Source organism: Borostomias antarcticus, assembly GCF_949987555.1.
Source record: "Borostomias antarcticus genome assembly, chromosome: 37".
Taxonomy (NCBI): Eukaryota; Metazoa; Chordata; class Actinopteri; order Stomiiformes; family Stomiidae; genus Borostomias; species Borostomias antarcticus.
In genome coordinates, this window is record NC_140270.1 from 406,897 (window position 1) to 420,181 (window position 13,285).

A 13,285-nucleotide genomic window follows, 5' to 3' on the forward strand; every position below is an offset into this window, starting at 1 on the left:
TTTTTGCGCATGAGCGAATCGCTTGGACATTCCCAGCGGTGTCCATTTATACTGTCCTTTAATGAAGACACATCCCAACCACATTTTAACTTGTTTATTTTTAGCAGATAAAACACACAAGTTATGAAGCAATACTACAGGGGGTGTGTACTACAGTAACCCCATTTTAAACAGTGCATGGTCTTTCTGGTCACTCTATTCTCTAGTCAGTAGAAATACTTGTTAGCCGCCTATGGCCGCTACTCTCCAAAAAATTACCTGAATTACAAATACAGAAGAAGTAAGGCAACAAATAGCAAGAGATGAGCTGATGGAAAAAAGCAGAGACTGTTACACGGTAACTATCCCATTCACTTAACTTCAGTTCCCATTCACTTAAATGAACTTTAGTCGATGACAAATTCAAAGACAGAAAAGAATGAAACGAGCCCAATTGGATCTTGACCCACTTCTAAAAAATGTCATGTTTTCTAATCAACTCCTCACTTTGGCTTCTTGTAACATCAACATACGCGTCAATGCGAATACGTCATATATTAATGGACTAAATCACTCGGATGAGAAGTATTATGATCATGATGAAAATATATAGCGCAGCAACTGAAAGTCGTCACCAATTCTGTCCAAACAATCATGATGGGAATTTACACTAACAAAAAAAACTCATAATCATCTATGTAAACACATGTGCAAGGAGACCTCATCCGGCTTATGATTCATCTTCTAGAAGTGGAACCTTCAGATGGTAAAACCAACACTTGTAGACGTGAGCGGAGTAGATGGGGAGTTTGTGTCCGACTTGCCTCTCACAGTATAACTGACCTTCCTACTAGTCTCGTTCTCTCTCCTATCAAAGGGTCAAAGGGTCAGAGTTCAGAGAGATTTGCGCTGGCGCTTCATGAAGGACATGGTGTAGTCCCCCGACGGCGTGCTCTTCTGCCTCTTCATCTGCACCTGCGACTGGGCGGTGAGCTGCAGCTTGATGGCGCTGGAGTTGACCTTAGCCGCCGAGAGCAGCTCCTTCATTCCCTTCATCTTCTCGCTCTGGAACGCCACGACGGGACCGCCGGCGGGCGGCGGCGCCTGAGGGGACGGCGAAGGCACGGGGCTGGGGGACTTGGCCTTCGCCTCGGGCTCGCCGCCGCCTCCCCGGAGGTTCTGGGAAGACCGGCGGCGACCCCCGCCCTCTCCTCCCCCGCCCACTTTCTTGGGCTGGACGGCGGCGGCGGGCTGGGGGGGCGGGGCCGGGGCGGGCGCCTGCTGGGTCGGAGGACTCGGCTCCTCCGGTTTGGACTCGCGCCGGGGGCCCCGTCTGCGGCCCTCGCGGGGGTCGTCGCTGGACTGGTCGTCATCGTCCTGAGGCTCGGGCTCTTTGGTCACGATCGACACCTTCTGACGCACCTGCGTAGGAGGAAATCGATAAGGTGCGAGGGTCAAGAACAGCCTAATCCATAAAAGACACTACAGACGCCGTTTACGAGCGCAGTCTGGAGTCAGAGAGGCTGAGTCAGCATATTAGCTTACCTTTCAAATCCAGCTGCTTTTGAGCATTATTTCATCGAGAGCATATAGTCGGGACTAAATGAAAAACTAATTTAGGTACAGTAATACACTTTACCGTTTGTGTAATAAGAACCTCTGTGAACTGAAGACTTGGAAGAAAGTCCAAGTAAATCCCACCTTGAGCGCCAGATATGCTACTGACAGCTCGCTAGACTATCTCGTTAGCAATACTGACCAATCAGAGGGAAAATCAGCCTCTCTGCACAGCCCCGCTATCCGCGCCGGCCAATCAGCATCTGGTTCAAAATCCGATCGGATTCTCATAACGAGGTGTCCGAGAATAAGAATATCATAGCTTGTTCCCAGATGATGTTTTCTAGCGAGAGCTTCGGGGAGCCGGGGGTCCGTACCTGGGCGTCGAAGCGGCTCAGGGACTGGACCAGGTAGGTGGCCCAGCCCACGTGGAGAACCGGGGTGGGGCTCCCCTCCTCCCACTTACAGATGCCGTCGTAGAAGCGCAGCAGGAAGGCAAAGCATTCTGGGTCGTGGAGGGCCGACAGGGCCGCGGTCTGCTTGGGCTGGTCCTGAGAGAGAGAACAGGAGGAAGAGAGGGAGAGAGAAAGAGATTGAACAGAGATGGGTGGATAGAAAGGAAGACAGGAGGTCGTGTCAAAGTGAGTTGAAGACAAAGTGAGTTGAAGCTTCAACGCCTCATTGTGAAAGCATCTACTGGAGATAAGAGATATCACGAACAGAACATTTTCAAAGGGGATTTTTTTTTTTTTTAAAGGAAGAACGAGAGAAAATAAAAGCTATGCCAAACGCCAGATTCCACCGGCGCCTCGACTGGGCCGCAGCCAATCACCTTCTCCGATCCCTCGCCCCCCTCCCCTCCGTTCTCGGCGGCCGTCTCCTTCAGCAGGGTGGGGATCACGTCGTTGGCGATGTCGAAGAACTCCTTGTAGATCTCCTCGTCCTCTCGGAAGTAGTTGTAGCTGGGGAGAGGGAGGGACGGGAGAGGAGGAGAAAGGGAGGAGGTGAGAGGAGGAGAAACAGGTGAGCGAACGAGGAAAACGGCTCTGGGTGCTCTGATCGACCGAGTAACCGACAGCAAGATAAACAGCACCTTTATTAACTGTGGTCCTTGGTGACTGTATGCTTCGCAATCAGAGAAGCCATGCTTCTTTTAAGCCAAGCCACTACTACTTTTTTTTAGGGCTTTTCAGCTTTAATGTTATAGGACAGTGTAGAGAGACAGGAAATGTGGGAGGGAGAGAGAGAGGGGGGAGGACATGTGGCACAGGACCCGAGCCGGGAATCGAACCCGGGTCCCCCGCGCGAACGACTAGCCTTCATATGGTGCGCGCCTTACCCAAAGTCCAAAATAGCACACACCACTCCTTTAACATCACAATGTTTGTGTACACTCAGTAGTACAACACCACTTCCCTTCTGAGAGGGGGAGAGAGAGAGAGAGAGAGAAGGGAGATAGTGTGAGATGGGGAGAGAGAGAGAGAGAGAGAGAGAGAGAGAGAGAGAGAAATAGAGAGAGAGAAGGGAGAGAGTGTGAGAGGGGGGGGGAGAGAGAGAAATAGAGAGAGAGAAGGGAGAGAGTGTGAGAGGTAGAGAGAGAGAGAGAGAGAGAGAGAGAGAGAGAGAAGGGAGAGTGTGAGAGGTGGAGAGAGAGAGAGAGAAAGAGGGAGAGAAACTGAACGGGGCCGGATATGAAGAACGCGGAGACAGGAAGAGGCACGGAGGGGAAGAGGAAGCCGAGGGGAGGGGAGAGAGGGGGCGGGGGGCGGACGCCCCGGTCCTCTGGGCGCGCCCCACACACACATCCTTCAAGGCGGAGGACGGAGGGAACGGAGGGGACAGGCCTGTGTTCTGCCGGGGCTGTATTTTTAGTCCCGGCCAGGCAGACGGCCAGTCACGTCAACAGTGTGTGTTTAAGTGGGAGGAAAGTACAGGTTTTACTGCGAAGCTGAGCCAAGGGCTGGGAGACAGAGGCTTCCTGCCCAGCCTGACGACTGTCTCTGAGCCACACACACACACACACGCACACACACACACACACACACACGTTAGAAAACCTGTCAGGGAAGCCTGATATTAGTTTCAGGATGTCTTGTACCAGATTTGAGGTGTAAGAAACAATTGCCTGTGACAATGCATGATGCACATTGTTCTTTACGCCACAGTAGAGGGAAGTTGTTCGAACAGCTTTAAAGCTTTGTATTTACTGCCCTCTACCGTCAACACCACCTATAAAAACATGTGGCTGACAACCTAACCAGCTGGCCTGTTTATACTACTAATAAGTACTGTTTACTCATCCTTGCTAGCAAAATAAATGTTAAACGATGGAAAATAAAGTATCTGGATGAACAGAAAGGCAGTTGAAAGGTTGGTATATAGAGAAGTGTGTGTTAGAAGGTTGGTATATAGAGAAATGTGTGTTAGAAGGTTGATATATAGAGAAGTGTGTGTTAGAAGGTTGATATATAGAGAAGTGTGTGTTAGAAGGTTGATATATAGAGAAGTGTGTGTTAGAAGGTTGATATATAGAGAAGTGTGTGTTAGAAGGTTGATATATAGAGAAGTGTGTGTTAGAAGGTTGATATATAGAGAAGTGCATGTTGAAAGGTTGGTATATAGAGAAGTGTGTGTTAGAAGGTTGATATATAGAGAAGTGCATGTTGAAAGGTTGGTATATAGAGAAGTGTGTGTTAGAAGGTTGATATATAGAGAAGTGTGTGTTAGAAGGTTGATATATAGAGAAGTGTGTGTTAGAAGGTTGGTATATAGAGAAGTGTGTGTTAGAAGGTTGATATATAGAGAAGTGTGTGTTAGAAGGTTGATATATAGAGAAGTGTGTGTTGGAAGGTTGATATATAGAGAAGTGTGTGTTAGAAGGTTGGTATATGAGAGAAGTGTGTGTTGGAAGGTTGATATATAGAGAAGTGCATGTTAGAAGGTTGATATATAGAGAAGTGTGTGTTAGAAGGTTGATATATAGAGAAGTGTGTGTTAGAAGGTTGATATATAGAGAAGTGTGTGTTAGAAGGTTGATATATAGAGAAGTGTGTGTTAGAAGGTTGATATATAGAGAAGTGCATGTTAGAAGGTTGATATATAGAGAAGTGTGTGTTAGAAGGTTGATATATAGAGAAGTGTGTGTTAGAAGGTTGATATATAGAGAAGTGTGTGTTAGAAGGTTGATATATAGAGAAGAGCGTGTTAGAAGGTTGATATATAGAGAAGTGTGTGTTAGAAGGTTGATATATAGAGAAGTGTGTGTTAGAAGGTTGATATATAGAGAAGAGCGTGTTAGAAGGTTGATATATAGAGAAGTGTGTGTTAGAAGGTTGGTATATAGAGAAGTGTGTGTTAGAAGGTTGGTATATAGAGAAGAGTGTGTTGAAAGGTTGGTATATAGAGAAGTGTGTGTTAGAAGGTTGATATATAGAGAAGTGTGTGTTAGAAGGTTGGTATATAGAGAAGTGTGTGTTAGAAGGTTGATATATAGAGAAGTGTGTGTGTTCAGGTTGGTATATAGAGAAGTGTGTGTTAGAAGGTTGATATATAGAGAAGTGTGTGTTAGAAGGTTGATATATAGAGAAGTGTGTGTTGGAAGGTTGGTATATAGAGAAGTGTGTGTTAGAAGGTTGGTATATAGAGAAGTGTGTGTTAGAAGGTTGATATATAGAGAAGTGTGTGTTGGAAGGTTGGTATATAGAGAAGTGTGTGTTAGAAGGTTGATATATAGAGAGAAGTGTGTGTTAGAAGGTTGGTATATAGAGAAGAGTGTGTTGAAAGGTTGATATATAGAGAAGTGTGTGTTGAAAGGTTGATATATAGAGAAGTGTGTGTTGAAAGGTTGGTATATAGAGAAGAGCGTGTTGAAAGGTTGGTATATAGAGAAGTGTGTGTTAGAAGGTTGGTATATAGAGAAGTGTGTGTTAGAAGGTTGATATATAGAGAAGAGCGTGTTGAAAGGTTGGTATATAGAGAAGTGTGTGTTAGAAGGTTGATATATAGAGAAGTGTGTGTTAGAAGGTTGGTATATAGAGAAGTGTGTGTTAGAAGGTTGATATATAGAGAAGTGTGTGTTAGAAGGTTGGTATATAGAGAAGTGTGTGTTAGAAGGTTGATATATAGAGAAGTGTGTGTTAGAAGGTTGATATATAGAGAAGTGTGAGTTAGAAGGTTGGTATATAGAGAAGTGTGTGTTAGAAGGTTGATATATAGAGAAGTGTGTGTTAGAAGGTTGATATATAGAGAAGTGTGTGTTAGAAGGTTGGTATATAGAGAAGTGTGTGTTGAAAGGTTGATATATAGAGAAGTGTGTGTTGAAAGGTTGATATATAGAGAAGAGCATGTTGAAAGGTTGATATATAGAGAAGTGTGTGTTGAAAGGTTGGTATATAGAGAAGTGTGTGTTAGAAGGTTGATATATAGAGAAGTGTGTGTTGAAAGGTTGATATATAGAGAAGTGTGTGTTGAAAGGTTGGTATATAGAGAAGTGTGTGTTAGAAGGTTGGTATATAGAGAAGTGTGTGTTAGAAGGTTGATATATAGAGAAGTGTGTGTTGAAAGGTTGATATATAGAGAAGAGCATGTTGAAAGGTTGATATATGGAGAGAGTGTGTGTTAGAAGGTTGGTATATAGAGAAGTGTGTGTTAGAAGGTTGGTATATAGAGAAGAGTGTGTTGAAAGGTTGGTATATAGAGAAGTGTGTGTTAGAAGGTTGGTATATAGAGAAGTGTGTGTTAGAAGGTTGATATATAGAGAAGAGCGTGTTAGAAGGTTGATATATAGAGAAGTGTGTGTTAGAAGGTTGATATATAGAGAAGTGTGTGTTGGAAGGTTGATATATAGAGAAGTGTGTGTTAGAAGGTTGATATATAGAGAAGTGTGTGTTAGAAGGTTGGTATATAGAGAAGAGTGTGTTAGAAGGTTGATATATAGAGAAGTGTGTGTTAGAAGGTTGGTATATAGAGAAGTGTGTGTTAGAAGGTTGATATATAGAGAAGTGTGTGTTGAAAGGTTGGTATATATAGAGAAGTGTGTGTTAGAAGGTTGGTATATAGAGAAGTGTGTGTTAGAAGGTTGATATATAGAGAAGAGCGTGTTGAAAGGTTGGTATATAGAGAAGTGTGTGTTAGAAGGTTGATATATAGAGAAGTGTGTGTTAGAAGGTTGGTATATAGAGAAGTGTGTGTTAGAAGGTTGGTATATAGAGAAGAGTGTGTTGAAAGGTTGGTATATAGAGAAGTGTGTGTTAGAAGGTTGATATATAGAGAAGTGTGTGTTAGAAGGTTGGTATATAGAGAAGAGCGTGTTGAAAGGTTGGTATATAGAGAAGTGTGTGTTGAAAGGTTGGTATATAGAGAAGTGTGTGTTAGAAGGTTGGTATATAGAGAAGTGTGTGTTAGAAGGTTGGTATATAGAGAAGTGTGTGTTGAAAGGTTGATATATAGAGAAGTGTGTGTTGAAAGGTTGATATATAGAGAAGAGCATGTTGAAAGGTTGATATATAGAGAAGTGTGTGTTGAAAGGTTGGTATATAGAGAAGTGTGTGTTAGAAGGTTGATATATAGAGAAGTGTGTGTTGAAAGGTTGATATATAGAGAAGTGTGTGTTGAAAGGTTGGTATATAGAGAAGTGTGTGTTAGAAGGTTGGTATATAGAGAAGTGTGTGTTAGAAGGTTGATATATAGAGAAGTGTGTGTTGAAAGGTTGATATATAGAGAAGAGCATGTTGAAAGGTTGATATATGGAGAGAGTGTGTGTTAGAAGGTTGGTATATAGAGAAGTGTGTGTTAGAAGGTTGGTATATAGAGAAGAGTGTGTTGAAAGGTTGGTATATAGAGAAGTGTGTGTTAGAAGGTTGGTATATAGAGAAGTGTGTGTTAGAAGGTTGATATATAGAGAAGAGCGTGTTAGAAGGTTGATATATAGAGAAGTGTGTGTTAGAAGGTTGATATATAGAGAAGTGTGTGTTGGAAGGTTGATATATAGAGAAGTGTGTGTTAGAAGGTTGATATATAGAGAAGTGTGTGTTAGAAGGTTGGTATATAGAGAAGAGTGTGTTAGAAGGTTGATATATAGAGAAGTGTGTGTTAGAAGGTTGGTATATAGAGAAGTGTGTGTTAGAAGGTTGATATATAGAGAAGTGTGTGTTGAAAGGTTGGTATATATAGAGAAGTGTGTGTTAGAAGGTTGGTATATAGAGAAGAGTGTGTTGAAAGGTTGATATATAGAGAAGTGTGTGTTAGAAGGTTGATATATAGAGAAGTGTGTGTTAGAAGGTTGATATATAGAGAAGTGTGTGTTAGAAGGTTGGTATATAGAGAAGAGCGTGTTGAAAGGTTGGTATATAGAGAAGTGTGTGTGTTCAGGTTGGTATATAGAGAAGTGTGTGTTAGAAGGTTGATATATAGAGAAGTGTGTGTTAGAAGGTTGGTATATGTAGAGAAGTGTGTGTTAGAAGGTTGATATATAGAGAAGAGCGTGTTAGAAGGTTGATATATAGAGAAGAGTGTGTTGAAAGGTTGATAGAGAAGAGAGTGTTGGAAGGTTGGTATATATAGAGAAGTGTGTGTTAGAAGGTTGATATATAGAGAAGAGCGTGTTAGAAGGTTGGTATATAGAGAGAAGTGTGTGTTAGAAGGTTGGTATATAGAGAAGAGCGTGTTAGAAGGTTGGTATATAGAGAAGTGTGTGTTAGAAGGTTGGTATATATAGAGAAGTGTGTGTTAGAAGGTTGGTATATAGAGAAGTGTGTGTTGAAAGGTTGGTATATAGAGAAGTGTGTGTTAGAAGGTTGGTATATAGAGAAGAGCGTGTTGAAAGGTTGGTATATAGAGAAGTGTGTGTGTTCAGGTTGGTATATAGAGAAGTGTGTGTTAGAAGGTTGATATATAGAGAAGTGTGTGTTAGAAGGTTGGTATATGTAGAGAAGTGTGTGTTAGAAGGTTGATATATAGAGAAGAGCGTGTTAGAAGGTTGATATATAGAGAAGAGTGTGTTGAAAGGTTGATAGAGAAGAGAGTGTTGAAAGGTTGATATATAGAGAAGAGTGTGTTGAAAGGTTGATAGAGAAGAGCGTGTTGAAAGGTTGATATATAGAGAAGAGCGTGTTGGAAGGTTGGTATATAGAGAAGTGTGTGTTAGAAGGTTGATATATAGAGAAGTGTGTGTTAGAAGGTTGATATATAGAGAAGTGTGTGTGTTCAGGTTGGTATATAGAGAAGTGTGTGTTAGAAGGTTGATATATAGAGAAGTGTGTGTTAGAAGGTTGGTATATAGAGAAGTGTGTGTTAGAAGGTTGGTATATAGAGAAGTGTGTGTTAGAAGGTTGGTATATAGAGAAGTGTGTGTTAGAAGGTTGATATATAGAGAAGAGTGTGTTAGAAGGTTGATATATAGAGAAGTGTGTGTTAGAAGGTTGATATATAGAGAAGTGTGTGTTAGAAGGTTGGTATATAGAGAAGTGTGTGTTAGAAGGTTGGTATATAGAGAAGTGTGTGTTAGAAGGTTGGTATATAGAGAAGTGTGTGTTAGAAGGTTGATATATAGAGAAGTGTGTGTTAGAAGGTTGGTATATAGAGAAGTGTGTGTTAGAAGGTTGGTATATAGAGAAGTGTGTGTTAGAAGGTTGATATATAGAGAAGTGTGTGTTAGAAGGTTGATATATAGAGAAGTGTGTGTTAGAAGGTTGGTATATAGAGAAGTGTGTGTTAGAAGGTTGGTATATAGAGAAGTGTGTGTTAGAAGGTTGATATATAGAGAAGTGTGTGTTAGAAGGTTGATATATAGAGAAGTGCGTGTTGCAGACTCACTCCTGCATGACGGAGGCGGCCTCAGCCCAGGCCCCCAGGGCCTCGCGCACCTCCTTGTGTCGGTAGTGGTACCCCGCCAGGTACATGAACGGGTAGATGTGCTCGTTGTTGTAGTACTTTTTTGCAGAGTTAACAGCCTGGAAGACACACACACACACACACACACACACACACACACACACACACACACACACACACACACACACAACAAATGTTTCATGTGTCAATATACATTTGGGAGTGAAAGCAATCATGCACAAACTAGTTATTGATTAAATGAGCTCGTTAGTGTTGTTCTGAACCAGAGGACCATGTTAGAAACCCGTGTTCTGGTCCTTAAGTCAGCGGTCCTCAAAATGCGCTAGCGATCCAAAAAACTTTACGAACAACCCGCTCAATATGACAAACAATACTGACGTCAGGACAGCAGCCCATCTTTCGCAGACTCAAAACTCATCTCTTCAAGAAGTACTACCAGGATCCTCCCTCTTAAGCACCTATTGTATTTTTAGATTGCTATTCTTGGACTTTGCCTTCAGCACTAGATTATGCTCTTAGTCACTTGTTTTAGAAAGAAGATGCACTTGTGAGTTCTGGCGAGTAGTAGTACACTGACTTTTCCTACGTTAAATGCAATTATTGTGAGTCTCTTTGGATAAAAGCGTCTGCTAAATGACTAATGTAATGTAACAGTTTTAGGATCACTAAATGTGATATTTTGTCAACAAAGTTACCTGGCTGTGAGAAGTGTGAACAACAAGTCTTTGAGGCCCTTTTTCTCTGCATAGCGATTTCAGGAATACCAACATTCACAGAAGCATATCTTCTTCAAATATTTTAATGCATGGCACGTCATTTGAAAATTTACACTTACAAAATCTGTAAAAAATAATAATACAAAAAACTGAAAAATTACCTTGCCTGACTTCAGGACCAAAACACTGGACTCTTTGTCACTTATACACTTGTCACTTTGTCCCTCTATGTCACACTCACTTTGAGGTGGATGCCGTAGGGGCTCTCCTTCCCAGGGATGGGCTCCTGGTCCTCCAGGTCCGCCAGCGTCCCCATGGCCATCGGGTATCTGCACACGCAGGAGGGGACGACACAGTGATTTGGGGTGGCATTTGGGAGGTTCTTGATCGTATATTTTGCCAATAAAAACACCAATAAAGCTGATAAAGACGGCAATAAAGACGCCGAATCGAACCTTTCTAGGTCTCCGCGCTCGTATAGCAGCCACAGAAGCCTCTGAGAGAGAGAGAGAGAGAGAGAGAGAGAAAGAGAGAGAGAGAGAGAGAGAAAGAGAGAGAGCGAGAGAGAGCGAGAGAGAGAGATGAAAACGAAGGGAGGATAGAGTGACAGATTAGGCTGAGCACATCAGACTACGTGACAGGTTTGTACTATTGCAATTCTTCTTTTGAGATGTACACATGGTTTATAACTCGTCATCTGCCTCTGTGTGTGTGTGTGTGTGTGAGGGGGCTGTGTGTGTGATGGTCTCACTTGCTGGAGCTGCAGCAGCTCGGAGCTGTCGGTGTGCAGGTCCAGGGAGGGGTTGATGGCGCACACCATGAAGGCCACCTCCATGTTCCTGTTGCACTTCATGTAGGAACCCTTCAGGTACAGCCAGCTCTGGAGAGACAACACAGGGAGGATGAGGGGAGTGGGGGGGGGGGGGGGGGGGGGGGGTGAGGGGAGTGGGCAGATCTGGGATTATTCACCGTTACAGGATGTGTGTATATATGTTATGGTGCGGTGTATTTCCTGGAAAAAGATGTCGTAGAAATATACAACTGACGTATCGAAAGGCTCCTGCTCGGTCCTCAGACAGAGCCGTTGTTTGTGTTTGTTGTTGTCGTTTGTTGGGGTCTGTCGGCGCCCTCACCCTCTCGCTGACGCCGGTGGTGACGGTCTGCCCCCGGCGGTCCTCGTTGCCCTTCCCGTGCCAGGTGACCTCGGCCGTCTCCTCGCCGTTCTTGCCGAAGATCACCCAGGCGTGGTCCTCGGACAGCGCCAGGTGGACGTCTCGGAGCCCCAGCACCTGGCACGCCGCCACCACCGCGAACGCCACCCCCGAGCTGTCCAGCTTTGTGCCTGATTTTAAATAACATTTTACTGAGAATTAGTAATAGCTCTTCAACCCACCTCAAGATACACAAGCCTGGCCTATGCGACCACAGCTGCATTTAAACACTGCAATAACATATCAGCAATGTAATCTTAATTATATCTAGTAATGTTCCTTAGCAGAAACATGTGGAACACAGTTTGTTCTATACACACGTACGGTACACTGTCAAAACGCTCAGTACCAGTAATAAGGCTGAAGAGCGACTGAATATGAGCCCGGTCCTTGAAGTAGGAGCGACTCAGACTGTTCCAGATGACGTCGGACACTTTCTTGACCAGTTCTCGGCTGGACCCGCCCGCGGGCCTCCGGTACTGAGACAGGTCCACCGCGCCGCGGATCTGCGCCGTGAAGCGGTCGTGCAGCGCGGACACCATGCCCAGCTCCACCGTGGGGAAGCAGGAGTTGGGACAGTCGGGCTCCAGCGGCTCGAAGCGGACGCCGGGAACGTTGATGGGTATGACCCGGTTGACGGCCAGGAAGTGCTCGACGAAGCCAAGCACCAGGGAGAGGATGGCCAGGTCCGGCTCCGCCTTCTTGAGCTCGGCGTCGAACAGCTGGACCACCCCGTCGATCCCTCGCAGCGGGAAGTGCTTCTTCTGGGCTGAGTGCAGCCCCATTTTTGTTTGTGCCAATGGGCCACAACTCACGGTCACTCACAAGGCTGGTGTGTATCCTCCTCTCTATCCTGCAGACATCACAGGGAGGGACTGCATGAAAATCAAACGTAAACATCCATATTTTAACATCTGTTTTACAGATTCAGCAGCTGTATCCTTCAAAGCAGCTGATAATTCAAATTGGTTATGCTTTGACTTAATACTGATTATAATAATAATAGTGGTGACAACAAAAACGCAGCTCAAACCCAGGCTTCAGAAATTAAAAATACTGATTTAAATATTTAGTTTCCCTACCTGGCTGAAAAGGTGTACTAATATTAGAATCAGCTGATTTAGTAAAGTTGATGTTTTTACCTCTGCAAAAAAAAGTTGCCAGTCATTGGCGAAGTGGGCGGGGTGCTTATCTAGCGATGGTTAAAGCAAACAGATCAAACTAGATTATTCTCTGTAAAACTGTTTATTAGCTAAACGAGTCTAAGTAGTAGACCTATGAACTCTTTAGAAGGCCAACATTAACGTGATCTAACGTAAACGTTGCTTTCCACAACCCATCTCATTCAAAAGGTCTCATTCTGTTAGCATGCTAGCTAACTTAGCAGCAAGCTAATAGGGAATATCTTCCAAACCAAACCCAGTAGCAAAACCTGTAGGAAATAATTTAAAACTAGACGAATTCAGTTAACTATCTAACTATAAAGCTACTTATCCAACCAGCTACGCACATTACGGCAAGGCCAGTTAGCCTATAGCTAAACTAGCTATGATCATATGAGCAGTTACACACTAGCTAGATAATACTGATTGCTAACTGGCTAGTTTTGATTTAGACTATTATCTCCATTCTCCACATAGCATTGCAACTAGTCATCTTATAGTGCTCATTAATATCTCATAAGTAACATAATACGCACCCCAAGCTCACATCCACATGTTTTTTTTGTTGTCTTTTGCCGCGCAGTTCTATGATGACCGTACGGAGAGTCGGAGAGGGACATAACTAGAGCACCGCGCGTTCCGCGGAGCTGTAATAACTGGCTGAAAAGATGCACTTTGCCTTCAGCACTAGATTATGCTCTTAGTCACTTGTTTGTTTTAGAAAGAAGATGCACTTGTGAGTTCTGGTGAGTAGTAGTACATTGGCTCTTCCTACGTTAAATGCAATTATTGTTAGTCGCTTTGGATA

General features: G+C 43.6%; 1 protein-coding gene across 1 annotated transcript; it reads right to left on the bottom strand.

Moving 5' to 3' along the window:
* Positions 1–193: 193 nt before the first annotated feature.
* Positions 194–13,051, bottom strand: men1 (multiple endocrine neoplasia I). Its single transcript, XM_084461195.1, has 10 exons — positions 13,014–13,051; positions 11,664–12,167; positions 11,237–11,445; positions 10,855–10,983; positions 10,559–10,599; positions 10,345–10,432; positions 9,349–9,485; positions 2,369–2,498; positions 1,914–2,087; positions 194–1,401 (listed from the first exon to the last, which is right to left on the bottom strand). Exons 2-10 carry the CDS (start codon positions 12,097–12,099, stop codon positions 874–876), a joined length of 1,872 nt encoding a protein of 623 aa, XP_084317321.1. The 5' UTR covers positions 12,100–12,167; positions 13,014–13,051; the 3' UTR covers positions 194–873.
* Positions 13,052–13,285: the final 234 nt, after the last annotated feature.

Excerpts from the sequence above, each read along its gene's own strand:
- men1 (XM_084461195.1), bottom strand. The coding sequence starts at position 12,099 with ATGGGGCTGCACTCAGCCCAGAAGAAGCACTTCCCGCTGCGAGGGATC. Across the intron at positions 10,433-10,558 it reads GAGCGCGGAGACCTAGAAAG|ATACCCGATGGCCATGGGGA; the intron begins GTTCGATTCGGC and ends CTGCGTGTGCAG. Across the intron at positions 9,486-10,344 it reads CCTACGGCATCCACCTCAAA|GCTGTTAACTCTGCAAAAAA; the intron begins GTGAGTGTGACA and ends TGTGTCTTCCAG.